Source organism: Agelaius phoeniceus, chromosome 33 (genome assembly GCF_051311805.1).
Source record: "Agelaius phoeniceus isolate bAgePho1 chromosome 33, bAgePho1.hap1, whole genome shotgun sequence".
In the NCBI taxonomy this organism is placed as follows: domain Eukaryota; kingdom Metazoa; phylum Chordata; class Aves; order Passeriformes; family Icteridae; genus Agelaius; species Agelaius phoeniceus.
The window spans coordinates 451,122-478,989 of NC_135297.1; the positions used below are offsets into that span (position 1 = coordinate 451,122).

Sequence of the window (27,868 nt, forward strand, 5' to 3'; positions counted from 1 at the left end):
TGGTGGGATGATGATGATGGTGATGGTGGGATGATGGTGGTGGGATGATGATGGTGGTGGGATGATGATGATGATGATGATGATGGTGGGATGATGATGATGATTGTGGGATGGTGATGGTTGGATGATGATGATGATGATGATGGTGGGATGATGATGATGATGACGGTGGTGGGACGATGATGATGGTGGGAAGATGATGATGGGGATGATGATGATGATGATGGTGGGATGATGATGATGATGGTGGTGGTGGGATGATGATGATGATGATGGCAGCGATGGTAGAGGGGATGGAGATGATTACGGTGGGATGATGAAGATGAGGGCGGGATGAAGATGATGGGGGTGATAGTGGGATGATGATGGTGGGATGAAGATGACGATGATGGGGTGGAGGGATGAAGATTGTGGGATGATGATGATGAAGATGATGGTGGTGGGATGATGGGATGAAGGTGATGATGGTGGGATGATGAAGATGATGATGGGGTGGTGGGATGAAGATGACGATGATGGTGGGATGACGATGATGATGATGGTGGGATGATGATGATGGTGATTATGGGGTGGTGGGATGAAGATGATGATGATGGTGGTGGGATGATGAAAATGATGATGGTGATGATGAAGATGGGGTGGTGGGATGAAGATGAAGATGATGGTGGGATGATGATGGTGATTATGGGGTGGTGGGATGAAGATGAAGATGATGGTGGTGGGGTGATGAAAATGATGATGGGATGATGAAGATGATGATGATGATGATGGGGTGGTGGGATGAAGATGATGATGGGATGAAGATGATGATGGGATGATGATGGTGGGATGATGATGATGGGATGATGATGATGAGATGATGAAGATGATGATGATGACAATGACGATGGTATGATGAAGATGAAGATGATGGTGGGATGATGAAGATGATGATGATGGTGGGATGATGATGATGGTGATTATGGGGTGGTGGGATGAAGATGATGATGGGATGAAGATGATGATGGGATGATGATGGTGAGATGAAGATGATGATGGGATGATGATGATGATGATGATGGTGATTATGGGGTGGTGGGATGAAGATGATGATGGTGATGGGATGATGATGGTGGGATGATGATGATGGGATGATGATGATGGTGGGATGATGATGATGATGGTGATGATGATGGTGATGATGATGATGATGATGATGGGGTGGTGGGATGAAGACGATGATGGTGGTGGGATGATGATGACGATGAAGATGATGATGGGGTGATGATGACGACGATGACGACGATGCGACGAAGGCCACCATGACGACCATAACCAGTGACCCCACCCCATATTGTCCCCCCCTTCCCCCAGGTCGCCTGCTGGAACCACTGGGAGCACTGGGAGCTCCACTGGGAGCACTGGGAGCACTGGGAGGAGCTGCAGGAGCTCCACTGGGAGCACTGGGGGGACTGGGAGGACTGGGAGGGGCACTGGGAGCTCCACTGGGAGCACTGGGAGGAGTCGCGGGGGGGCCACTGGGAGCACTGGGAGCTCCACTGGGAGCACTGGGAGGACTGGGAGGAGCTGCAGGAGCCCCACTGGGAGCACTGGGAGCTCCACTGGGAGCACTGGGGGGACTGGGAGGGGCACTGGGAGCACTGGGGCCGCTCCCGGGGGTCCCCCTCGGGCCCTGAACTGGGGGAACTGGGGACAATAAAGGCACTGGTGTCACCTGGGGGTCACTGGTGTCAACTGGGATAAACTGGGAGGGACTGGGAGGGAACTGGGAGGGCACTGGGAGGGACTGGGATGGACTGGGATCAAACTGGGAGGGAACTGGGAGGGTCCTGAATAACCCCAGAGGGTCCCCAAAGTGCTGAATTCCGCTGTCCCCAGATGTCCCCAGATGTCCCCAAACCGCCCCAAATGTCCTCAAAACCCCCAATTGTCCCTAAATGCTCCCAAATTGTCCCCAAATGTCCCCAAATTGTCCCTAAACGCCCTCAAGTTGTCCTTAAATGTCCCCAAATTGTCCCCAAATGTCCCCAAATTGTCCTTAAACATCCCCAAATTGTCCTTAAACACCCCCAAATGTCCCCAGGTTGTCCCCAAGTTGTCCCTAAACACCCCCAAATGTCCTCAAGTTGTCCTTAAATGCCCTCAAATTGTCCCCAAACACTCCCAAATTGTCCCCAAATGTCCCTAAATTGTCCTTAAACATCCCCAAATTGTCCTTAAACATCCCCAAAAGTCCAGAAATTGTCCCCAAATTGTCCCTAAACACCCCCAAATGTCCCCAAGTTGTCCCCAGATGCCCCCAAGTTGCCCCCAAACTGACCCCATACTGTCCCCAAATGGTCCCGAAATTGTCCCCAAATGGTCCCGAAATTGTCCCTAAACACTCCCAAATGTCCCCAAAATGTCCCTAAATCCCCCCAAATGTCCCCAAACTGTCCCCAAACACCCCCAAATGGTCCCCAAATGCCCTCAAATTGTCCCTAAATTGCCCCCAAATTGTCCCCAAATTGTCCCCAAACACTCCCAAATTTCCCCAAGTTGTCCCCAAACACTCCGAAATTGTCCCCAAATGTCCCCAAACACCCCCAAATTTTCCCAAACTGTCCCCAAATTGTCCCCAAACTGTCCCTAAACACCCCCAAATGTCCCGAAATTGTCCCGAAATTGTCCCTAAACACCCCCAAGTGTCCCCAGGTTGTCCCCAAGTTGCCCCCAAATTGACCCCAAACTGTCCCCAAATGCCCTCAAATTGTCCCGAAATTGTCCCCAAATGGTCCCGAAATTGTCCCTAAACACCCCCAAATGGTCCCCAAATTGTCCCCAAATGTCCTTAAATGTCCCCAAGTTGTCCCCAAACACTCCCAAATTGTCCCCCCCAATGGTCCCCAAATGGTCCCTAAATGTCCCCAAACACTCCCAAATTGTCCCCAAATGGTCCCCAAATTGTCCCTAAATGTCCCCAAAATGTCCCTAAATGCCCACAAATGTCCCCAAGTTGCCCCCAAACTGTCCCCAAATGGTCCCCAAATTGTCCCCAAACACTCCCAAATTGTCCCCAAATGGTCCCCAAATTGTCCCTAAATGTCCCCAAACACTCCCAAATTGTCCCCAAATTGTCCCTAAATGCCCCCAAATGTCCCCAAACTGTCCCTAAACACCCCCAAATGGTCCCCAAACTGTCCCTACATGTCCCCAAACACTCCCAAATTGTCCCCTAATGGCCCCAAGTTCTCCCTAAACACCCCCAAATTGTCCCCAAATGTCCCCAAATTGTCCCTAAATGCCCCCAAATGCCCCCAAGTTGTCCCCAAACGCCCTCAAACTGTCCCTAAATGTCCCCAGATGCCCCGAAACTGTCCCCAAGTTCTCCCTAAACACCCCCAAATTGTCCCCAAATTTTCCCAAATTGTCCCTAAATGTCCCCAGACGCCCCCAGAGCCGAGGCCCAGTTTTTAACCCTTTATTGGTGGCGCCACCGCGCGTCCCCTCCCCCCCCGCGGTGTCACCTCCCCCCCGGGCGCGTCCCCGGTGTCACCGGGGCCTGGGGACAGCTCAGATCTTGCCGGGGAAGGTGCCCTCCTCACGGGCCTCGTCCCACGCCGTCACCTGGGGACAGCGACGGGGACATTGGGGACACTGGGGACATTTAGGGACATTGAGGGGGTTGGGGACATTGGGGACATTTGGGGGATTGGGGACATCGGGGACACTTGGAGGACAGTGAGGGGTTTGGGACATTTGGGGACATTGAGGGGTTGGGGACACTGGAGACACTGGGGACATTTGGGGGTTTGGGGACACTGGGGGGGTTGGGGACATGGGGACACTGGGGACATTGGGGAGGGCTGGGGACATTTGGTGGCTTTGGGACATTGCAGGGGGGGTTGGGGGCATTTGGGGGATTAGGGGCATTGGGGGCACTGGGGGCATTTGGGGGTTTGGGGACATTGGGGACATTGAGGGACATTGGGGAGGGTTGGGGACATTGGGGACATTGGAGACATTTGGGGACACTGGGGGGGTTGGGACATTTGGGGACATTTGGTGGCTTGGGGACATTGGGGGACATTGAGGGGTTGGGGACACGGGGGACATTTGGGGGACAGTGAGGGGTTGGGGACATTGGGGAGGGCTGGGGACATTGAGGGACATTGAGGGACATTGGGGACATTTGGGGACATTGGGGACATTTAGGGACATTGAGGGGGTTGGGGACATTTGGGGCATTGGGGACATTGGGGACACTTGGGGAGGGTTGGGGACATTTGGTGGCTTTGGGACATTGGGAACACTGGGGACATTGAAGGACGTTGGGGACATTGGTGGGTTGGGGACATTTGGGGACATGGGGGACATTGGGGACATTGGGGAGGGTTGGGGACATTGAGGACATTGGGGAGGGTGGGGGACATTGGGGGGGATTCGGGACATTTGGTGGGTTGGGGACATTGGGGAGGGTTGGGGGCATTGGGGACATTTGGGGACATTGGAGACATTGGGAGGGTTGGGGAGGGTTGGGGACATTGGGGACATTGGAGGGATTGGAGACATTTGGGGACACTGGGGGGGTTGGGACATTTGGGGACATTTGGTGGCTTTGGGACATTGGGGGACATTGGGGGACATTGGGGGACATTTGGGGACAGTGAGGGGTTGGAGACATTTGGGGAATTGGGGAGGGGTTGGGGACTTTTGGTGGGTTGGGGACATTGGGGGACACTGGAGACACTGGGGACATTGGGGAGGGTTGGAGACATTGGGGACATTTGGGGGACATTGGGGACATTGGGGACACTGGGGACACTGGGGACACTTGGAGGACAGTGAGGGGTTTGGGACATTTGGGGACATTGAGGGGTTGGGGACACTGGAGACACTGGGGACATTTGGGGGGGTTTGGGGACATTGGGAACATTGGGGACACTGGGGGGGTTGGGGACATTTGGGGCACTGGGGACATTGGGAGGTTGAGGACACTGGAGACATTTGGGGACATTGGGGGGATTGGAGACATTTGGGGACATTTGGGGGGGTTGGGGACATTTGGGGAGGGCTGGGGACATTGAGGGGTTGGGGACATTTGGTGGCTTTGGGACATTGGGGGACAGTGGGGAGGTTGGGGATATTGGGGAGGGTTGGGGACATTGGGGGACATTGAGGGGGGTGGGGACATTGGGGGACATTTGGGGGGTTGGGGACACTGGGGACACTGGGGGAATTGGGGAGGGTTGGGGACATTGGGGACATTTGGGGGGGTTGGGGACATTTGGGGGTTTGGGGACATTGGGGACATTGTTGCGACATTGTGGGGACATTTGGTGGCTTTGGGACATTGGGGACATTGGGGACGTTTGGGACATTTTTGGGGGGTTTGGGACATTGGGGACCTTGGGGACATTTGGTGGCTTTGGGACATTTGGGGACATTGGGGACATTGGGGGACATTAATGGGGACATTGGGAGGGTTGGGGACACTGGGGGGGTTGGGGACATTTGGGGCACTGGGGACATTGGGGCACTGGGGACATTTGGGGACAGTGAGGGGTTGGGGACATTGGGGACACTGGAGGGGGTTGGGGACATTGGGGACATTGTGGGGACATTGTGGGGACATTTGGTGGCTTTGGGACATTGGGGACACTGGGAGAATTGGGGACACTGGGGACATTTGGAGATATTTTTGGGGGGTTTGGGACATTGGGGGAATTGGGTAGGGGTTGGGGACATCGGGCGGGTTGGGGACATCAGAGGCATTGGGGACATTGAGAGGACATTTTTTGGGGACATTTGGGGACATTATTTGGGGGACATTTGGGGACGTTTTTTGGGGACATCTGGGTCCAGCACTCCCCCAGTAGCTGAGACACCTTGGGGACACCTTGGGGACACCTTGGGGACATTTGGGGACATTGGTGGCACTGGGGACTATCGGGGCCCCTTGGGGACCCTTTGGTGACATTGGGGATGGGGAGATTGGGGACATTGGAGGGACAGTGGGGACCCTTGGTGACATTTGGTGACATTGGTGGGATCGGGGACTATGGGGCCCCCTTTGGGGACATTGGGGACACTGGGGGTTGGGGACGTTGGGGACATTGGAGGGGTTGGGGACATTTGGGGACGTTTGGTGACATTTGGTGACATTGGTGGGATCGGGGACTATGGGGGCCCCTTGGGGACATTTGGGGACACGGGGGGTTGGGGACGCTGGGGACATTGGAGGGGTTGGTGACATTTGGTGACATCTGGGGACATTTGGGGACGTTTGGGGACATCACTCACCCACGAGGTGGGGCACAGGGACTTGTAGACACGGAAGTACCACTGGCACGGGGTGGCATCGGCACCGCGGGCGTCCATGGCGCGCTGGCACCGCTGGAAATCTGGGGACATTAATGGGGACATTAATGGGGACATTGGGGACATTGAGGGGACATTGAGGGATCAGGGACACTGGGGACACTGAGGTGACAATGGTGGCATCGGCGCCGTGGGTGTCCATGGGGCGCTGGCACCGCTGGAAGTCTGGGGACATTGAGGGGACATCAATGGGGACATTGGGGACATTGAGAGAACAATGGGGGCATTGGGGACACTGAGGGGACAGTGAGGGGACATTGAGGGGACATTGGGGACACTGAGGGGACAATGGCGGCATCGGCGCCGCGGGCGTCCATGGGGCGCTGGCACCGCTGGAAATCTGGGGACACCAATGGGGACATTAATGGGGACACTGAGGGGACATTGGGGACAATGGGGGATCAGGGACATTGAGGGGACATTGGGGACACTGAGGTGACAATGGTGGCATCGGCACCGCGGGCGTCCATGGCGCGCTGGCACCGCTGGAAATCTGGGGACATTGAGGGGACAATGGGGACACTGAGGGGACATTGAGGGATCAGGGACATTGGGGACATTGAGGACATTGGGGACACTGAGGTGACAATGGTGGCATCGGCACCGCGGGCGTCCATGGCGCGCTGGCACCGCTGGAAATCTGGGGACATTGAGGGGACATCAATGGGGACATTGGGGACATTGAGGGACACTGAGGGGACATTGAGGACATTTGGGACAGCAGGGGATTGGGGACACTGGGGACAATGAGGGGACATTGGGGACACTGAGGGGACATTGGGGACAGTGAGGACACTGGGGACACTGAGGGGACATTGAGGACATTTGAGACAGTGAGGACATTGGGGACAATGGGGGATCAGGGATATTGGGGATATTTGGGACATTGAGAGGACATTGAGAGGACATTGGGGACATTTGGGGACATTGAGGAGATATGGCGAACACTGAGGTGACAATGGTGGCATTGACACCATGGGTGTCCATGGGGCGCTGGCACCGCTGGAAATCTGGGGACACCAATGGGGACATTGGGGGGACTGGGGACATTGAGGGGACATTGAGGGGACATTGAGGGATCAGGGGCACTGGGGACACTGAGGTGACAATGGTGGCATCGGCGCCGTGGGTGTCCATGGCGCGCTGGCACCGCTGGAAATCTGGGGACACCAATGGGGACATTGGGGACATTGGATACATTGAGGTGACAATGGTGGCATCGGCACCGCGGGCGTCCATGGCGCACTGGCACCGCTGGAAGTCTGGGGACACCAATGGGGACATTAATGGGGACATTGAGGGGACATTGGGGACATTGAGGTGACAATGGTGGCATCGGCACCACGGGTGTCCATGGCGCGCTGGCACCGCTGGAAGTCTGGGGACACCAATGGGGACATTGGGGACATTGAGGGGACATTGGGGGATCAGGGACATTGAGGACACTGAGGGAACATTGGGGACATTGGGGACATTGGGGGATTGGGGACACTGAGGGGACATTGGGGGATTGGGGACATTGGGGACATTGAGGTGACAATGGTGGCATTGACACCGTGGGTGTCCATGGGGCGCTGGCACCGCTGGAAATCTGGGGACACCAATGGGGACATTAATGGGGACATTGGGGACATTGAGGGGACATTGAGGGATCAGGGGCACTGGGGACACTGAGGTGACAATGGTGGCATCGGCACCGCGGGCGTCCATGGGGCGCTGGCACCGCTGGAAGTCTGGGGACATTGAGGGGACATTGAGGACAATGAGGGGACATTGGGGACATTGAGGTGACAATGGTGGCATCGGCACCGCGGGCGTCCATGGCGCGCTGGCACCGCTGGAAGTCTGGGGACATTGAGGGGACATTAATGGGGACATTAATGGGGACACTGAGGTGACAATGGTGGCATCGGCGCCGCGGGCGTCCATGGCGCGCTGGCACCGCTGGAAATCTGGGGACACCAATGGGGACATTGAGGGGACATTAATGGGGACACTGAGGTGACAATGGTGGCATCAGCACCGCGGGCGTCCATGGCGCGCTGGCACCGCTGGAAGTCTGGGGACATCAATGGGGACACTGGGGACAATGGGGACATTGAGGGGACAATGGGAGTTGGGGACATTGGGGACACTGAGGTGACAATGGCGGCATCGGCACCACGGGTGTCCATGGCGCGCTGGCACCGCTGGAAATCTGGGGACACCAATGGGGACATTGGGGGGACATTGAGGGGACATTGGGGACAATGGGGGATTGGGGACATTGAGGACACTGGGGACACTGAGGGGACATTGGGGGCATTGAGAGAACAATGGGGACATTGGGGACAATGAGGGGACATTGGGGACACTGAGGGGACACTGAGGGGACACTGAGGGGACACTGAGGGGACATTGGGGACACTGAGGGGACATTTGAGACAGTGAGGACATTGGGCACATTGAGGGGACATTGAGGACACTGAAGGGACATTGGGGATAGGGGACATTGGGGACATTGAGAGGACATTGAGGACACTGAGGGGACATTGGGGATAGGGGACATTGGGGACATTTTGGGGACATTGGGGACACTGAGGAGACATTGGGGACATTTGGGAACATTTTAGGGACATCAGAGACATTGAGAGGACATTGGGGACATTGGGGGATTTGGGGACACTGAGGGGACATTGGGGACATTGAGGGGACATTTGGGAACATTTTGGGGACATTGGGGACATCGGGGACATTGGGGACATTGAGGGGACATTGGGGACATTGGGGACAATGGGGACATTTGGGGGATTTGGGGACACTGAGGGGACATTGGGGACACTGAGGGGACGTTGGGGACAATGAGGGGACGTTGGGGACAATGAGGGGACATTGGGGACAATGAGCGGCCGGAGCGGGGAGAAAAACCCCAAATTTGGGCATTTTTGGGGCATTTTGGTGGGAATTATTTGGGTTTTTTAATGGGAATTTTGGGATTTTTGGGATTTTGGGGTTGCCCAGGTGATTTTTGGGGTGAATTTGGGGGATTTTGGGAATTTTTGGGGAAGATTTTGGGGATAAAATCCCCAAATTTGGGCGTTTTTGGGGTTTTTTGGGGCCATTTTTGAGGTTTTTTTGGGGCATTTTTGGGCCTTTTTTTTTGGCCATTTTTGGGCATTTTGTGGGCATTTTTGGGGCCATTTTTGGGGCTTTTTGGGGCATTTTTGGGATTTTTTGGGCCATTTTTGGGCATTTTTTGGGGGCATTTTTTGGGCCATTTTTGGGGCCATTTTTAGAGGTTTTTGGGGCATTTTTGGGATTTTTTTGGGGGGCCATTTTTGGGGGTTTTTGGGGCATTTTTGGGGGCATTTTTGGGGTCATTTTTGGGGGGTTTTTGGGCCATTTTGGGGTTTTTTGGGGGGCATTTTTGGGGCCATTTTTGGGGGAATTTTGGGCCCATTTTGGGGGAATTTTGGGGCCATTTTTGGGGCCATTTTTGGGCCATTTTTGGGGAAATTTGGGGGCCATTTTGGGGGGCATTTTTGGGACCATTTTGGGGTTTTTTGGGGCCATTTTTGGGGGTTTTTTGTGCCATTTTGGGGGATTTTTTTGGGCCATTTTGGGAGGTTTTTAGGGGTTTTGGGACCATTTTTGGGGGCATTTTTGGGCCATTTTGGGGTTTTTTTGGGGCCATTTTTGGGGCATTTTGTGGGCATTTTTGGGGCCATTTTTGGGGGTTTAGGGGCCATTTTGGGGGGGTTTTGGGCCATTTTTGGGGTCATTTTTGGGGATTTTTTTGGGGCATTTTTGGGGCCATTTTTGGGGGGTTTTTGGGCCATTTTTGGGGTTTTTTTGGGCCATTTTGGGGGGTTTTGGGGGCCATTTTTGGTGGTTTTTGGGCCATTTTTGGGGCCATTTTTGGGGATTTTTTGGGCCATTTTTGGGGCCATTTTTGGGGGTTTTTGGGGCCATTTTTGGGGCCTTTTTTGGGGCCATTTTTGGGCCATTTTTTTGTCCATTTTGGGGCATTTTTTGGGGGATTTTCACGGGGATTTTTGGATTTTTGTTATTTCGGGGTTCCCCAGTTGATTTTTGGGGCTCCCCAGGTGATTTTTGGGGTGAATTTGGGGGATTTTGGGGCCATACCCAGGGAGTTCTGCCAGCAGTTGCGGGTCTGGTTCTGGTTGGGGAAGCAGAGATCAAAAACCCCAAATTTTTGGGGGTCTTTGGGCCATTTTTGGGGCCATTTTTGGGGTTTTTTTGGGCCATTTTTGGGGTGTTTTTGGGGCCATTTTTGGGGTTTTTTTGGGGCATTTTTGGTGTTTTGGGGGGCCATTTTTGGGGCCATTTTTGGGCATTTTTTGGGCCATTTTGGGTGGTTTTTGGGGTTTTTTTGGGGCATTTTTGGGCCTTTTTTTGGCCATTTTTGGGGCATTTTGTGGGCATTTTTGGGGCCATTTTTGGGGCTTTTTGGGGCATTTTTGGGATTTTTTGGGCCATTTTTGGGCATTTTTTGGGGCTTTTTGGGACCATTTTTGGGGGTTTTTTGCGCCATTTTGGGGGGTTTTTTTGGGCCATTTTGGGGGGTTTTTTAGGGGTTTTGGGACCATTTTTGGGGGTTTTTGGGGCCATTTTTGGGGCATTTTGTGGGCATTTTTGGGGCCATTTTTGAGGGTTTTTGGGGGCATTTTTTTGGTCATTTTGGGGCCTTTTTTGGGGGTTTCTGGGCCATTTTTTGGGGGATTTTCACGGGGATTTTTGGATTTTTGTTATTTTGGGGTTCCCCAGGTGATTTTTGGGGTGAATCTGGGGGATTTTGGGGCCATACCCAGGTAGTTCTGCCAGCAGTTGCGGGTCTGGTTCTGGTTGGGGAAGCAGAGATCAAAAACCCCAAATTTTTGGGGGTCTTTGGGCCATTTTTGGGGCCATTTTTGGGGATTTTTTTGGGGTATTTTTTGGGCATTTTTGGGGCCATTTTTGGGGGGTTTTTTGGGCCATTTTTGGGTTTTTTGGGGCCATTTTTGGGGCCATTTTTGGGGTTTTTTTGCGCCATTTTGGGGGGTTTTGGGGGCCATTTTTGGGGCCATTTTTGGGTATTTTTTTTGGGCCGTTTTTGGGGCATTTTTTTGTCCATTTTGGGGCCTTTTTTGGGGGTTTTTGGGCCATTTTTTGGGGGATTTTCACGGGAATTTTTGTATTTTTGTTATTTTGGGGTTCCCCAGGTGATTTTTGGGGTGAATTTGGGGGATTTTGGGGCCATACCCAGGTAGTTCTGCCAGCAGTTGCGGGTCTGGTTCTGGTTGGGGAAGCGGCTGTCGAACGGAGCCGTTTTGTAGCGGCACAGCTTGAGCTTGATGTCCTCTGCCATGGCTAATTAGCATAATTACAGAGCTTAATTAACACCTGCCCTCATTAATCACCTTCCAGGACCCCTTAATTATCAGCCTGAGGGGGTTAATTGGGTTTAAGGAGCATTAATTGCTGAAAAAATGGAAAAAATTCAAATTTTCAACCTTTGCATCAGAGTTTACAAGCGGGAAATGTTGTTAATTAAGGTAATTAGCAGCTAATTAATTAGCTGAATAAATAATTAGGCCCTGCTTAGCAAATTGTCAATCTAGCTGTTAATTAGCTCATTAATTATTAATCAATTCCAACCCAGCCGGAGAAATGGGGGAAGTGGAATCAGGAAGAAAAGAGATTTTAATAGAATCCTAATTATGCTAATTAGCAGCTAATTAATTAATTACTGACCCCTTTAGTATCGAATTAATTATCAGTCCTCATTAACTAGCAGCACTTATTAGCTAATTACTATCAGCAGTTGTTAATTAATTAACTCAGTCTAGCCTGTTAATTAGCTCATTAATTAATAATTAATGTCACCTAATAATGAAACATTAATTAAGTAGAAATAGAAGCACATTAAGAAGCCATTAGTGGTTATAATTACAGCTAATTAATTAGCTAAACAATTGGTCAGGACCTAATTAATTAATGGTTAACCTAGTCTGTTAATTGGCTCATTAATTACTAATTAATGCCTAATTATGAAAAATCAAGAAATTAATTAGCAGCAGAAACAGATTGGAAAGTGATTGATGATTATAATTAACGCCTTGTTAATTAGCCAAGTAACTGGTTTGAACCTAGTTAATTAATAATTAACGTAGCCTGCTAATTAGCTCATTAATTATTAATTAACCACAGCCTGCAATGATAAACAATGGAATAAAACAGAAGCGAAAACAACAGACTAAAAACTCATTAATTATGCTAATTAGCAGCTGACTAACTAGCCAATAAACTGACTGGGATCTAGTTAATTAACTGCCAATCTAGCCTGCTAATTAGCTCATTAATTAATTAATCCCACCCCACAATGCCAAATAAGGGAATGAAAGAGAAATGAAATCATTCGAGAGACTGGAAGCTCATTAAGGATGCTAATTAGCAGTAATTAATTAGTCAGCAAATTAATTAACATCCAGGTAATTAACTGCAAATCCACGTAGTTAATTAGCTCATTAGTTATTAATTAATATTAATTAACCCCACCCAGCAATGCCAAAGAAGGGAATGAACTAACGAAGCTCATTCATTATGCAAATGAGCAGCTCCTTAATTCCTGCCCTCCCAGTGCTCCCAGTTCAAACCAGTTCATCCCAGTTCCTTCCCAGTAACCTCACAGACCTCTCCCAGTTCATCCCAGTTCAAACCAGTAACCCCCAAACCTCTCCCAGTTCATCCCAGTCCCTCCCAGTTCACCCCAGTAACCCCCCCCAGACCCCTCCCAGTGCTCCCAGTTCATCCCAGTCCCTCCCAGTTCATCCCAGTAACCCCTCAGACCCCTCCCAGTTCCCCCCAGTCCCTCCCAGTTCGGCCCTCACCGCCCTCAGCGCTCCCCTCACGACCCTCCCAGCCCCCCCAGTCTCTCCCAGTCTCTCCCAGTCCATCCCAGTCGCTCCCAGTCCATCCCAGTCGCTCCCAGTCGCCTCCCCAGCGCTCCCAGTCGCTCCCAGTTGCTCCCAGTCCATCCCAGTTCTCCCAGTACGTCCCAGCTCTCAAAGTCACTTTCACCCTCGCTCGCCACCGGCCGGAACCAACGAGTCACTCCGGAAGCGACGGAGAGTCGCCGGAAATGACGTCACGAAAGACCATAGAGAGACGGTTTCGGGCCGGAGCGTCTCCTCCCGGAGGAAAAATGGCGGCGGCCCCCACCCGCGAGTCCGCCGGAACTGCCCCGAAACGGCGCCAAAACGCCGCGAGCCGCCACAAAAAAACCTTTAGAGCCCCAAAATCCCCATTTTTCACCCCAAAATCACCGGTTTAGACCCCAAACCTCCATTTTTGTCCCAAAATCCCCATTTTTTACCTCAAAATCCCCTCAGGACACACCTTGAGGCACTCTGAGGGAACTTCCGCCCGGAAGTGGGCGGGATTTGAGCGTCGGGAGCGGAGTGCGCATGCGCGGGCTGGGACGGCGCTTTCTTTGTGGCGTCATTTCCGGTTCCGGCAAAGGCGCGCGGGCCACGCGTGGAGAAAAGCGGCGCGATGAGGCCGGGTGGGAATTGGAGGGGACTGGGATAAACTGGGATAAACTGGGACAAACTGGGAGGGACTGGGGGAGGTTGGGGGGGACTGGGATTGACTGGGAAGTGATTTGGAGGGAGGTGGGATAAACTGGGAGAGGATTTGGAGGGGACTGGGATATACTGGGAGGGGACTGGGATGGACTGGGGGGACTGGGATGGACTGGGGGGAACTGGGATGGGAACTGGGACAAACTGGGAGGGACTGGGATGAATTGGGATGGACTGGGAGGGGATTGGGGGGAACTGGGATAAACTGGGATGCACTGGGAGGGATTGGGAGAGGATTTGGGGGGGACTGGGATAAACTGGGAGGGACTGGGAGGGACTGGGATGGACTGGGATAAACTGGGAGGGACTGGGATGAACTGGGAGCGTTTTGGGGGTAACTGGGATATACTGGGTTATACTGGGAGGGACTGGGGGAGGTGTTGCAGCCACATTGGGAGCACTGGGAGCCTGCAGGGCCTCTCCCAGTCCCTCCCAGTATAACCCAGTATATCCCAGTACATCCCAGTACATCCCAGTTCCCCTCCCAGTCCATCCCAGTATATCCCAGTACATCCCAGTCTGACCAGTTTCCCCACAGGTTTCAGCCCCCGGGGTGGACGCGGCGGCTTCCGAGGCAGAGGTGAGTCCCAGTATAAACCAGTATGGACCAGTATAAACCAATAATCCCAGTATCTCTCCCAGTATATCCCAGTATCCCCAGTTCCCCTCCCAGTTTATCCCAGTATAAACCAGTATAACGAAGTTCCCTCCCAGTATAACCCAGTTCCCCTCCCAGTCCCTCCCAGTCCCTCCCAATACATCCCAGTATAACCTACTTCCCCCAGTTCCCCTCCCAGTATATCCCAGTATAACCCAGTTCCCCTCCCAGTATCCCCAGTTCCCCTCCCAGTCTCTCCCAGTACAAACCAGTATCCCCAGTTCCCCTCCCAGTATAACCCAATTCCCCTCCCAGTCCATCCCAGTCTCCTCAGTGTTCCTCCCAGTCCCTCCCAGTATAACCCAGTTCCCCCAGTTCCCCTCCCAGTATATCCCAGTATAACCCAGTTCCCCTCCCAGTCCCTCCCAGTCCCTCCCAGTATCCCCAGTTCCCCTCCCAGTATATCCCAGTATAACCCAGTTCCCCTCCCAGTCCCTCCCAGTCCCTCCCAGTATCCCCAGTTCCCCTCCCAGTATATCCCAGTATAACCCAGTTTCCCCCCACAGGTTCCGGTTTCACGCCCCGTGGAGGGGGCGTGGCCCGCGGAGGGGGCGGAGCCAGAGGAGGAGGCGGAGCCAGAGGAGCCCCACGGGGGCGTGGCCGAGGCCGAGGGGGCGGGGCCAGGGGCGGGGGCCGCGGCGGCTTCAAAGGCGGGAAAAAAGTGACGGTGGAGCCGCACCGGCATGAGGGTAACTGGGATAAACTGGTTTATACTGGGAGGGACTGGGAGGGGACTGGGATATACTGGGATGGACTGGGATGGGAACTGGGAGGGACTGGGAGAGACTGGGAGAGACTGGGAGGGACTGGGATGGACTGGGATAAACTGGGATGGACTGGGATGGGAACTGGGAGCGACTGGGATGGGAACTGGGAGGGCTGGGAGGGACTGGGATGGGACTGGGAGGGACTGGGAGGGACTGGGATGGACTGGGGATACTGGGATGGACTGGGATGGGAACTGGGAGGGACTGGGAGGGACTGGGGATACTGGGAGGGAACTGGGGATACTGGTTTATACTGGGAGGGACTGGGAGGGTGGAGCCACAGCAGCACGAGGGCAACTGGGATGGACTGGTTTATACTGGGATGGACTGGTTTATACTGGGACTGGGAGGGGCTGGGATGGACTGGGAGGGACTGGGAGGGTAACTGGGGATACTGGTTTATACTGGGAGGGAATGGGAATGGAGCTGGGCGTACTGGTTTATACTGGGAGGGAGCTGGGATATGTTGGTTCATACTGGGAGGGGAGCTGGGCATACTGGGATATACTGGGTTATACTGGGAGGGACTGGGGATGCGGCTGTGGAGCAGCTGAGGGTCCCAGGTGTAACTCAGGTGTATCCCATGAGTAATCCAGGTGTAACTCAGGTGTATCCCAGGTTTATCCCAGGTGTAACTCAGGTGTATCTCAGGTGTATCTCACGTGTAATTCAGGTGTAACTCAGGTGTATCCCAGGTGTAACCCATGAGTATCTCATGTGTATCTCCCGTGTCCCAGGTGTAACCCATGAGTATCCCATGAGTATCCCATGAGTATCTCATGTGTATCTCCCGTGTCCCAGGTGTAACCCATGAGTATCCCATGAGTATCCCATGAGTATCTCATGTGTATCTCCCGTGTCCCAGGTGTATCCCATGAGTAACCCATGAGTATCCCATGTGTATCTCCCCTGTCCCAGGTGTAACCCATGAGTATCCCAGGTGTATCTCCCGTGTCCCAGGTGTATCCCAGGTGTAACCCAGGTGTAACCCATGTGTATCCCAGGTGTAACCCATGAGTATCCCATGAGTATCCCATGTGTATCTCCCGTGTCCCAGGTGTATCCCATGAGTATCCCATGTGTATCTCCCGTGTCCCAGGTGTATCCCAGGTGTAACCCAGGTGTAACCCAGGTGTATCCCATGAGTATCCCATGTGTATCTCCCCTGTCCCAGGTGTAACCCATGAGTATCCCATGAGTATCCCATGAGTATCTCCCCTGTCCCAGGTGTATCTCAGGTGTAACCCATGAGTAACCCATGAGTAACCCATGAGTATCTCACCTGTCCCAGGTGTGTTCATTTGCCGGGGCCGTGAGGACGCGTTGGTGACGCGGAACCTGGTGCCGGGAGAGTCGGTGTACGGAGAGAAACGGATCAGCGTGGAGGTAAACTGGGATATACTGGGATATACTGGGATGGACTGGGATGGACTGGGATGGGACTGGGACGGACTGGGATGGGACTGGGATGGACTGGGAGGGACTGGAATGGGATTGGGAGGGACTGGAATGGGATTGGGAGGGACTGGGATATACTGGGAGGGAACTGGGAGGGACTGGGATGGGACTGGGATGGACTGGGATGGGACTGGGATGGACTGGGATATACTGGGAGGGAATGGGAGGGACTGGGATATACTGGGATGGGACTGGGAGGGACTGGGATGGACTGGGATATACTGGGATGGACTGAGATGGGCTGGGATGGGATTGGGAGGGACTGGGATATACTGGGATGGACTGGGAGGGAACTGGGGGGGACTGGGATATACTGGGATATACTGGGAGGGACTGGGATATACTGGGATGGGACTGGGATAGACTGGGATGGGATTGGGAGGGACTGGGGGGGACTGGGATATACTGGGATGCACTGGGAGGGACTGGGATATACTGGGATGGGACTGGGAGGGACTGGGAGGGAACTGGGGGGGACTGGGATATACTGGGAGGGACTGGGATATACTGGGAGGGAATGGGGGGGACTGGGAGGGACTGGGATAGAGGGGCTTTGTACTGGGATATACTGGGAGGGACTGGGACAAACTGGATTAAACTGGGACAGACTGGGAGGGACTGGGACAGACTGGGGTGGACTGGGACAAACTGGGACGGACTGGGATAAACTGGGATAAACTGGGAGGGATTGGGATATACTGGGATGGACTGGGAGGGAACTGGGATGGACTGGGACAGACTGGGGAGGACTGGGACTGAGATAAACCCAACTGGGACAGACTGGGAGGGACTGGGATGGACTGGGAGCACTGGGAGTGGGATTGGGGGGTACTGGGAATGGGACTGGGACAAACTGGGAGGGACTGGGATTGAGTGGGATAAACTGGGAGGGAACTGGGACAAACTGGGATAGACTGGGATGGAACTGGGACAGACTGGGAGAGACTGGGAGGGACTGGGATGGACTGGGACAAACTGGGTTATACTGGGAGCACTGGGAGTCGGATTGGGGGTACTGGGAATGGGACTGGGATAGACTGGGATGGACTGGGACAGACTGGGAGAGACTGGAATAAACTGGGACAAACTGGGAGGGACTGGGAGAAACTGGGAGGGACTGGGATGGAACTGGAATAGACTGGGACAGACTGGGATAGACTGGGTTATACTGGGAGCACTGGGAGTGGGACTGGGAGGGACTGGTGTGTACTGGTCCATACTGGTCTATAGTGGTCCATAGTGGTCCATACTGGTCCGTACTGGTCCGTACTGGTGTGTACTGGTCCATACTGGTCTATAGTGCTCCATACTGGTCCATACTGGTTGTACTGGTCCGTACTGGTTCACACCAGTCCGCACTGGTTTATACTGGTCCATACTGCTCCATACTGGTTTATACCAGTTCATACTGGTTTGTAGTGGTTTATAGGGATCTATAGGGATTTGTACTGGTTCTAACTGGTTTTATACTGGTTTATACTGGTCTGTACTGGTCTGTACTGGTCTATACTGGTTTATACTGGTTCAGGAGGGTGACAGTTCCATCGAGTACCGTGCCTGGAACCCGTTCCGCTCCAAGCTGGGTTGTACTGATTACACCAGTCCATACTGGTTTATACTGGTCTATAGTGGTTTATAGGGATATATAGGGATATGTATGGATCTATACTGGTCTATACTGGTTCTAACTGGTCTATACTGGTTCAGGATGGTGACAGTTCCATCGAGTACCGTGCCTGGAACCCGTTCCGCTCCAAGCTGGGTTGTACTGATTACACCAGTCCATACTGGTTTATACTGGTCTATAGTGGTTTATAGGGATATATAGGGATATATAGGGATCTATACTGGTCTGTACTGGTCTGTACTGGTTCTAACTGGTCTATACTGGTTTAGGATGGCGATGTCTCAGTCGAGTACCGTGCCTGGAACCCGTTCCGCTCCAAGCTGGGTTATACTGGTTATACCAGTCCATACTGGTTTATACTGGTCTATAGTGGTTTATAGGGATATATAGGGATCTATACTGGTTCTAACTGGTCTATACTGGTTTATACTGGTTCAGGATGGCGATGTCTCAGTCGAGTACCGTGCCTGGAACCCGTTCCGCTCCAAGCTGGGTTATACTGGTTATACCAGTCCATACTGGGTTATAGGGATATGTATGGATCTATACTGGTCTATACTGGTCTGTACTGGTTCTAACTGGTCTATACTGGTCTATACTGGTTCAGGATGGTGACAGCTCCATCGAGTACCGTGCCTGGAACCCGTTCCGCTCCAAGCTGGGTTATACTGGTTACACCAGTCCGTACTGGGTTATACTGGTCTATAGTGATTTATAGGGATATATAGGGATCTATACTGGTTCTAACTGGTTTGTACTGGTTTATACTGGTTCAGGATGGCGATGTCTCAGTCAAGTACCGTGCCTGGAACCCGTTCCGCTCCAAGCTGGGTTATACTGGTCCATACTGGTTTATATGGATATATAGGGATCTATACTGGTCTGTACTGGTTTATACTGGTTCTAACTGGTCTATACTGGTCTATACTGGTTCAGGATGGTGACAGTTCCATCGAGTACCGTGCCTGGAACCCGTTCCGCTCCAAGCTGGGTTATACTGGTCCATAGTGGTTTATAGGGATATATAGGGATCTATACTGGTTCTAACTGGTCTATACTGGTTTATACTGGTTCTAACTGGTCTATACTGGTCTATACTGGTTCAGGATGGTGACAGTTCCATCGAGTACCGTGCCTGGAACCCGTTCCGCTCCAAGCTGGGTTATACTGGTCCGTAGTGGTTTATAGAGATATATAGGGATATATAGAGATCTATACTGGTCTGTACTGGTTCTAACTGGTCTATACTGGTCTATACTGGTTCAGGATGGTGACAGCTCCATCGAGTACCGTGCCTGGAACCCGTTCCGCTCCAAGCTGGGTTATACTGGTTACACCAGTCCATACTGGGTTATAGGGATCTATACTGGTTCTAACTGGTCTATACTGGTCTATACTGGTTCTAACTGGTTCTAACTGGTTTATACTGGTCCAGGATGGTGACAGCTCCATCGAGTACCGTGCCTGGAACCCGTTCCGCTCCAAGCTGGGTTATACTGGTTATACCACTCCATACTGGTTTATAGGGATATATAGGGATCTGTACTGGTCTATACTGGTTCTAACTGGTTCTAACTGGTTTAGGATGGCGATGTCTCGGTCGAGTACCGTGCCTGGAACCCGTTCCGCTCCAAGCTGGCCGCCGCCATCCTGGGGGGCATCGACCGCATCCACATCCGGCCGGGGGCGCGGGTTCTGTACCTGGGGGCGGCCTCGGGCACCACCGTGAGCCACGTGTCCGACATCGTGGGGCAGGTACGGCTGCTACGGGGTTACTACGGGGTTACACAGGGGTTACTATGGGGTTACAACGGGGTTACACACCTGGGATACAATGGGGTTACTATGGGGTTACACACCTCGGCCTCGGGCACCACCGTGAGCCACGTGTCCGACATCGTGGGGCAGGTACGGCTGCTACGGGGTTACACAGGGGTTACACAGGGGTTACTATGGGGTTACAACGGGGTTACACACCTGGGATACAATGGGGTTACACAGGGGTTACACAGGGGTTACAATGGGGTTACAATGGGGTTACACACAGGGGTTACAATGGGGTTACACACAGGGGTTACAACAGGGTTGCACCAGGGATACAGTGGGGTTACACTGGGGTTAGAATGGGGTTACACATGGGTTACACACCTGGGATACAATGGGGATACACCGGGGTTACAATGGCGTTACAACAGGGTTACAATGGGGTTACGCACTGGGGTTTCAATGAGGTTACAACAGGGTTACACACTGGGGATACACCAGGGTTACAATGGGGTTACAATGGGGTTAGAGCAGGGTTACACAGGGCATACACTGGGGTTACACATCTGGGATACCCCAGGGTTACAATGGGGTTACAACAGGGTTACACACCTGGGATACAACAGGGTTAGAACGGGGCTACAATGGGGTTACACACATGGGATACAATGGGGTTACACAGGGGTCACAATGGGGTTACAATGGAGTTACAAGAGGGGTTACACTCCTGGGATACACCCGGGTTACGCACATGGGATACAATGGGGTTACATAGGGGTTACACAACGGGGATACAATGGGGTTACACAGGGGTTAGAATGGGGTTACACACATGGGATACAATGGGGTTACAACAGGGGTTAGAATGGGTTTACACCAGGGATACAACAGGGGTTAGAATGGGGTTACACACTGGGGATACAACAGGGTTACTCAGGGGTTACACACCGGGGTTATAATGGGGTTAGACAGGGGTTACACACTGGGGATACAACGGGGTTACACAGGGTTACAATGGGGTTACTCAGGGGTTACACAGGGGTTACACACCTGGGATACAACGGGGTTAGAACAGGCTTACAATGAGGTTACACACGTGGGATACAATGGGGTTACAATGGGGATACAAAGGGGTTACACACCTGGGATACAATGGGGTTACACAGGGGTTACAACAGGGTTACACACTGGGGTTACAACAGGGTTACACACATGGGATACAACGGGGTTTCGATGGGGTTACAACAGGGTTACAATGGGGTTACAACAGAGTTACACACCTGGGATACACGGGGGTTACAATGGGGTTACACACCTGGGATACAATGGGGTTACACAGGGATTACAATGGGGATACAACGGGGATATAATGGGGTTACAACGGGGTTACACACCAGGGTTACACAGGGGTTACAATGGGGTTACACATGGGTTACACACCGGGGTTACACAGGGGTTACAATGGGGTTAGAATGGGGTTACACAGGGGTTACACACCTGGGATATAATGGGGTTACACAGGTGTTACAATGGGGTTACACATGGGTTACACACAGGGGTTACAATGGGGTTACACAGGGGTTACACACTAGTGTTACCATGGGGTTACAATGGGGATACAAAGGGGTTACACACCTGGGATACACTGGGGTTACACAGGGGTTACACAGGGGTTACTCCTGGGTTACTCCTGTGGTGCCCCCAAGGCCTCACCTGGCCCAGGTGGCCCCAGTTTGGTGTCCCCAGGCTCCTCAGAGCTCCCGGTGCTGGCACCTGCAGGTGACCCCGGGTGACCTCGGTGACCTTTGGGTGACCCCGGGTGACCTTTGGTGACCCCGTGTTTGTCCCCGCCCCCAGGAGGGCGTGGTCTACGCCGTGGAGTTCTCGCACCGCTCGGGCCGGGACCTGCTCAACGTGGCCAAGAAGAGAACGAACGTGGTGCCCGTCATCGAGGACGCGCGGCACCCCCACAAATACCGCATGCTGATTGGTCAGTGGGGCACGGGGGGCGGGGCCAGTCAGGGAAAGGGGTGGGGCCAGTCAGGGAAAGGGGTGGGGCTTTGTCCTTGGGGCGGGGCTTCATCCTTGGTCTCACCTGTGGGAATGAAGGTGGTGCCGGTGATTGAGGATGTGCTTGGTCAGTGAGCCAGAGGGGCGGGGTCAGTGAGCCAGAGGGGCGGGGCTTAGTCCTGGGGGCGGGGCTTATGCCTGGGAAACACCTGGGTCTCACCTGTGGGAACGAAGGATGCAGGGCACCCCCAGAAATGCTGCATGCTGATTGGTCAGTCACTGAAAGTGGGCGGGGTTTAGTCCTGGGGGGCGGGGTCAGTCAGGGAAAGGGGTGGGACTTCATCTTTGGGGGCGGGGCTTCATCATTGGTCTCACCCGTGGGAATGAAGGTGGTGCTGGTGATTGAGGATGCGCTTGGTCAGTGGGGCAAAGGGGGCGGGGCTTCCTCCTGGGGGGCGGGGTTTCATCCTGGGGGCGGGGCTTACACCTGGGACACACCTGGGTCTCACCTGTGGGAATGAAGGTGGTGCCGGGCATGGAGGACGCCTGGCACCCACAGAAATGCTGCATGCTGATTGGTCAGTCACTGAAAGGGGGCGGGGTTTCATCCTGGGGGGCGGGGGCAGACGGCCAAAGGGGTGGGGCTTCATCCTGGGGGCGGGGCTTCATCATTGGTCTCACCTGTGGGAACGAAGGTGGTGCCGGGCATGGAAGATGCGCTTGGTCCGTGAGGCAAAGGGGGCGGGGTCAGTGAGGCAAAGGGGGCGGTGCTTCGTCATGGGGTCGCACCTGTGGGAACGAAGGTGGTGCCGGTCATGGAGGACGCCTGGCACCCACAGAAATGCCGCATGCTGATTGGTCAGTGCGAAACGGGGGGCGGGGCCAGTGCCACAGGGGGCAGGGTCAGTCAGGGAAATGGGTGGGGCTTCGTCCTGGGGGCGGGGCTTCATCATTGGGCTCACCTGTGGGAATGAAGGTGGTGCCGGGCATGGAGGATGTGCTTGGTCAGTGAGGCAAAGGGGGCGGGGTCAGTGAGCCAGAGGGGCGGGGCTTAGTCCTGGGGGCGGGGCTTATGCCTGGGAAACACCTGGGTCTCACCTGTGGGAACGAAGGTGGTGCCGGGCATGGAGGATGCAGGGCACCCCCAGAAATGCTGCATGCTGATTGGTCAGTCACTGAAAGGGGGTGGGGTTTCATCCTGGGGGGCGGGGTCAGTCAGGGAAAGGGGTGGGACTTCATCTTTGGGGGCGGGGTTTCATCATTGGTCTCACCTGTGGGAATGAAGGTGGTGCCAGTCATGGAGGACGCGCGGCACCCCCAGAAATGCCGCATGCTGATTGGTCAGTGGGGCACGGGGGGCGGGGCTTAGTCCTGGTGGGCGGGGTCAGTCAGGGGAAAGGGGTGTGGCTTCATCCTGGGGGCGGGGCTTCATCATTGGTCTCACCTGTGTGAATGAAGGTGGTGCCGGGCATGGAGAACACGCGGCACCCACAGAAATGCCGCGTGCTGATTGGTCAGTGGGGCACAGGGGGGCGGGGCCAGTGCCACAGGGGGCGGGGCCACACCTGGGCACAGCTGGGAGGGAGGGGAGGAGGTTCTGGAGAAGGTTCTGGAGATCTTGGGGTGTTCTTGGTGGAACTTGAGGTGGTTTTGAGTTTCTGGCTGGGATTTTGGGGGAATTTCATGGAAATTTGGGATTTTTTCCTGGAATTCCTGGATTTTGTTCAGAATTTTGGGATATTTTGGGATAATTTTGGGATAATTTTGGGATATTTTGGGATAATTTTGGGGTTTTTCTGCCCCCATTCCAGCCATGGTGGACGTGATCGTGGTGGGCACCAAATTTTGGGTTCCTGGCCTGAATTTCGTGGGAATTTTGAGTAATTTCATGGAAATTTTGGGATTTTTTCCCGGAATTTCCGATTTTCTAGAATTCCAGGACAATTTTGGGGTAAATTTGGGCTATTTTGGGATATTTTGGGGTAAATTTGGGATATTTTGGGATAATTTTGGGGTTTTTTGCCCCGTTCCAGCCATGGTGGACGTGATCATGGTGGGCACCAAATTTTGGGATTTTTTGCGTTCCTCGCTGCAATTTCGTGGGAATTTCGTGGGAATTTTGGGATTTTTTTGGGAATTTCCGATTTTCATGAATTCCAGGACAATTTTGGGATAAATTTGGGATATTTTGGGATAATTTTGGGGTTTTTTGCCCCTGTTCCAGCCATGGTGGACGTGATCTTGGTGGGCACCAAATTTTGGGTTCCTGGCCCGAATTTCGTGGGAATTTCATGGGAATTTTGGGATTTTTTGGGAATTTCCGATTTTCTAGAATTCCAGGACAATTTTGGGGTAAATTTGGGCTATTTTGGGATATTTTGGGGTAAATTTGGGATATTTTGGGATAATTTTTTGGGGTTTTTGCCCCGTTCCAGCCATGGTGGACGTGATCTTGGTGGGCACCGAATTTTGGGATTTTTTTGGGTTCCTGGCCCGAATTTCGTGGGAATTTCGGGGAAATTTTGGGATTTTTTCCGGAATTTCTGAATTTTTTCTGAAATTCCGGGATAATTTTGGGGTAAATTTGGGATATTTTGGGATAATTTTGGGGTTTTTTGCCCCGTCCCAGGCATGGTGGACGTGATCTTGGTGGGCACCAAATTTTGGGGTTTTTTGGGTTCCTGGCCTGAATTTCGTGGGAATTTCGTGGAAATTTTGGGATTTTTTCCAGAATTTCTGAATTTTTTCTGAAATTCCGGGATAATTTTGGGGTAAATTTGGGATATTTTGGGATAATTTTGGGGTTTTTTGCCCTGTTCCAGCCATGGTGGACGTGATCGTGGTGGGCACCAAATTTTGGGGTTTTTGGGTTCCTGGCTGGAATTTCATGGAAATTTTGAGATTTTTTTCCCGGAATTTCTGATTTTCTGGAATTCCAGGACAATTTTGGGGTAAATTTGGGCTATTTTGGGATAATTTTGGGGTTTTTTGCCCCCGTCCCAGCCATGGTGGACGTGATCGTGGTGGGCACCAAATTTTGGGTTCCTGGCCTGAATTTCGTGGGAATTTTGAGGAATTTCATGGAAATTTTGGGATTTTTTCCCGGAATTTCCAATTTTCTGGAATTTTGGAGTAATTTTGGGCTATTTTGGGATAATTTTGGGGTTTTTCTGCCCCCCATCCCAGGCATGGTGGACGTGATCTTTGCTGACGTGGCGCAGCCGGACCAGACGCGCATCGTGGCCCTGAACGCGCATCACTTCCTGCGGGCGGGGGGGCACTTCCTCATCTCCATCAAGGTAACCACCAGTATGGACCAGTACGGACCAGTACGGACCAGTATGGACCAGTATAAACCAGTACGGACCAGTATAGAGCAGTACAAACCAGTATGGACCAGTTAGAGACCATCACTTCCTGCGGGCGGGGGGGCACTTCCTCATCTCCATCAAGGTACGGACCAGTATGGACCAGTATGGACCAGTATGGACCAGTTAGAGACCAGTATGGACCAGTATAGACCAGTCAGAAACCAGTGTAAACCAGTACAGAGCAGTACAAACCATCACTTCCTGCGGGCGGGGGGGCACTTCCTCATCTCCATCAAGGTAACGACCAGTATAAACCAGTACGGACCAGTTAGAGACCAGTACAGACCAGTATGGGCCCGTATAGACCAGTATGGACCAGTATGGACCAGTCCAAAGCAGTCCTAACTGGATCTAACTGGCTCAAACCAGTTCTAACTGATCTCAACCCAGTCCAAACCAGTTCAACCCAGTCCCACCCAGTCCAAACCAGTTCTAACTGGATCTAACTGGGGTCTAACCAGTTCTAACTGGGATCTAACCGGTTCTAACCGGTCTCAAACCAGTCCAACCCAGTCCAAACCAGCTCAAACCAGTCCAAACCAGTCCAAACTGGTTCTAACTGGTTCTCAAACCAGTCCAACCCAGTCCAACCCAATCCAACTCATTCCAACCCAGTCCCACCCAGTCCAACCCAGTCCAAACCAGTCCAAACCAGTTCTAACCGGCTCAAACCCGTTCTAACTGGTCTCAACCCAGTCCAAACCGGTTCTAACTGGCTCAAACCGGTTCTAACCGGTCCCAACCCAGTCCAAACTGGTTCTAACTGGTCTCAAACCAGTCCAAACCAGTTCTAACTGGATCTAACTGGTCTCAAATCAGTCTCAACCCAGTCCAAACTGGTTCTAACCAGTCCAACCCGGTCCAAACCGCTCCCACCCTCCCTGTGCAGGCGAACTGCATCGACTCGACGGCGCCGGCCGAGGCCGTGTTCGCGGGCGAGGTGAGGAAGATGACGGCCGAGAGGATGAAGCCGCAGGAGCAGCTGACCCTGGAGCCCTACGAGAGGGACCACGCCGTGGTGGTCGGCGTCTACCGGTGACTGGGACGGACTGGGTTATACTGGGAGGGACTGGGAGGGACTGGGGGGAAAAAATCCGGGAGTTTTAGGTGCAAACATGGGGATTTTATGGGGAAAAATGGGGTTTTGGGGGTGGAAAGGGACTGGGTTATACTGGTTTATACTGGTTTATACTGGGAGGGACTCGGAGGGACTGGGGGGGACTGGGGGGAAAAAATCCGGGAGTTTTAGGTGCAAAAATGGAGATTTTAGGGGGAAAAATGGGGATTTTGGAGGGGAAAATGGGGATTTTGGGGGGTTAAAAGGGAACTGGGTTATACTGGTTTGTACTGGGTTATACTGGGAGGGACTGGGAGGAAAAAAAACGGGAGTTTTAGGTGCAAAAATGGAGATTTTAGGGTGAAAATGGGGATTTTGGGGGTGAAAAAAGGGACTGGGTTATACTGGCTTATACTGGTTTATACTGGTCTATACTGGTTTATACTGGTCCATACAGGTCTATACTGGTCCATACTGGTCCGTACTGGTCCGTACTGGTCTGTACTGGTCCGTACTGGTTTATACTGGTCCATACTGGTTTATACTGGCCCATACTGGTCTCTCATTGGTTCTCCCTCTCTCTCCCCTCCCAGGCCCCCTCCCAAGGAGAAATGACGTCATTGCTGCTGCACCAGGGGCGTGGCCTAACCCGGAAGTGGGTGTGGCCAAATACGGAAGCGATCTACACCATTGAGTGGGCGTGGCCTAGCCCGGAAGTGCTCGTCGCTCTTGTGGAGTGGGCGTGGCCTAACCCGGAAGTGGTTCCGGGATTTGGGGTGTGGGAGGGGCCTGGGGGGGTTTTGTTAAATAAAGGAAAATTGATTAATTAGCGTCGTTAATTGATTAATTAGGGCGTAATTAATGCCTTAGGGGGGTTAATGGGGTAATGGACGGGGCTCCGGGGGATTAATGGAGTTGTTAATTAATTATTAATTAAGTAAAGGTTATCAAAGCCTAGCAATTAATTAGATTTAATTAATTAATTACTGTAAGAGGCTAATGAATCCCTGGCCAGAATGGACAATTAGCAGGGGTTATTAAGTAATTAATTGGGTTTGTGCAATTAGTGGGGGTGTCTAATTAAGGGTGTTAATTGGGGCTAATTGATTTAATTAATTAACTGGCGTTTAATTAATTATGGGCGTGATTGGGTGTTTAATTACTGGGGTTTGGG

The 27,868-nt window shown here is 52.8% G+C and overlaps 2 protein-coding genes across 3 annotated transcripts; one reads left to right on the forward strand and one right to left on the reverse strand.

Moving 5' to 3' along the window:
- Positions 1-3,445: 3,445 nt before the first annotated feature.
- On the reverse strand, positions 3,446-13,759 carry COX6B1 (cytochrome c oxidase subunit 6B1). 2 transcript variants are annotated; one of them, XM_077192484.1, is made up of 4 exons: positions 13,738-13,759; positions 11,602-11,709; positions 6,283-6,383; positions 3,446-3,606 (listed from the first exon to the last, which is right to left on the reverse strand). In XM_077192484.1, the coding sequence occupies exons 2-4, from the start codon at positions 11,705-11,707 to the stop codon at positions 3,553-3,555; spliced, it is 261 nt and encodes an 86-aa protein (XP_077048599.1). In that variant the 5' UTR covers positions 11,708-11,709; positions 13,738-13,759; the 3' UTR covers positions 3,446-3,552. The 2 variants fall into 2 exon arrangements, with proteins under 2 accessions (XP_077048599.1, XP_077048600.1); XM_077192485.1 differs by lacking the exon at positions 13,738-13,759 and adding an exon at positions 13,398-13,586.
- Positions 13,760-13,777: 18 nt separating this feature from the next.
- FBL (fibrillarin) lies at positions 13,778-27,521 on the forward strand. Its single transcript, XM_054654021.2, has 9 exons — positions 13,778-13,903; positions 14,521-14,562; positions 15,147-15,329; positions 16,699-16,793; positions 20,077-20,247; positions 22,114-22,246; positions 25,453-25,565; positions 26,527-26,672; positions 27,288-27,521. The coding sequence occupies exons 1-9, from the start codon at positions 13,894-13,896 to the stop codon at positions 27,307-27,309; spliced, it is 915 nt and encodes a 304-aa protein (XP_054509996.1). The 5' UTR covers positions 13,778-13,893; the 3' UTR covers positions 27,310-27,521.
- Positions 27,522-27,868: the final 347 nt, after the last annotated feature.

What these genes read in the sequence shown, in the direction of transcription:
- FBL (XM_054654021.2), top strand. An exon ending in GGAGCCGCACCGGCATGAGG is followed by an intron (nt 15,330 to 16,698) that starts GTAACTGGGATA and finishes CACCTGTCCCAG; the next exon opens with GTGTGTTCATTTGCCGGGGC. An exon ending in AGAAACGGATCAGCGTGGAG is followed by an intron (nt 16,794 to 20,076) that starts GTAAACTGGGAT and finishes TAACTGGTTTAG; the next exon opens with GATGGCGATGTCTCGGTCGA.
- COX6B1 (XM_077192484.1), bottom strand. Translation starts at nt 11,707, where the DNA reads ATGGCAGAGGACATCAAGCTCAAGCTGTGCCGCTACAAAACGGCTCCG. An exon ending in CTGCTGGCAGAACTACCTGG is followed by an intron (nt 6,384 to 11,601) that starts GTATGGCCCCAA and finishes TAATGTCCCCAG; the next exon opens with ATTTCCAGCGGTGCCAGCGC. An exon ending in CCCTGTGCCCCACCTCGTGG is followed by an intron (nt 3,607 to 6,282) that starts GTGAGTGATGTC and finishes CGCTGTCCCCAG; the next exon opens with GTGACGGCGTGGGACGAGGC.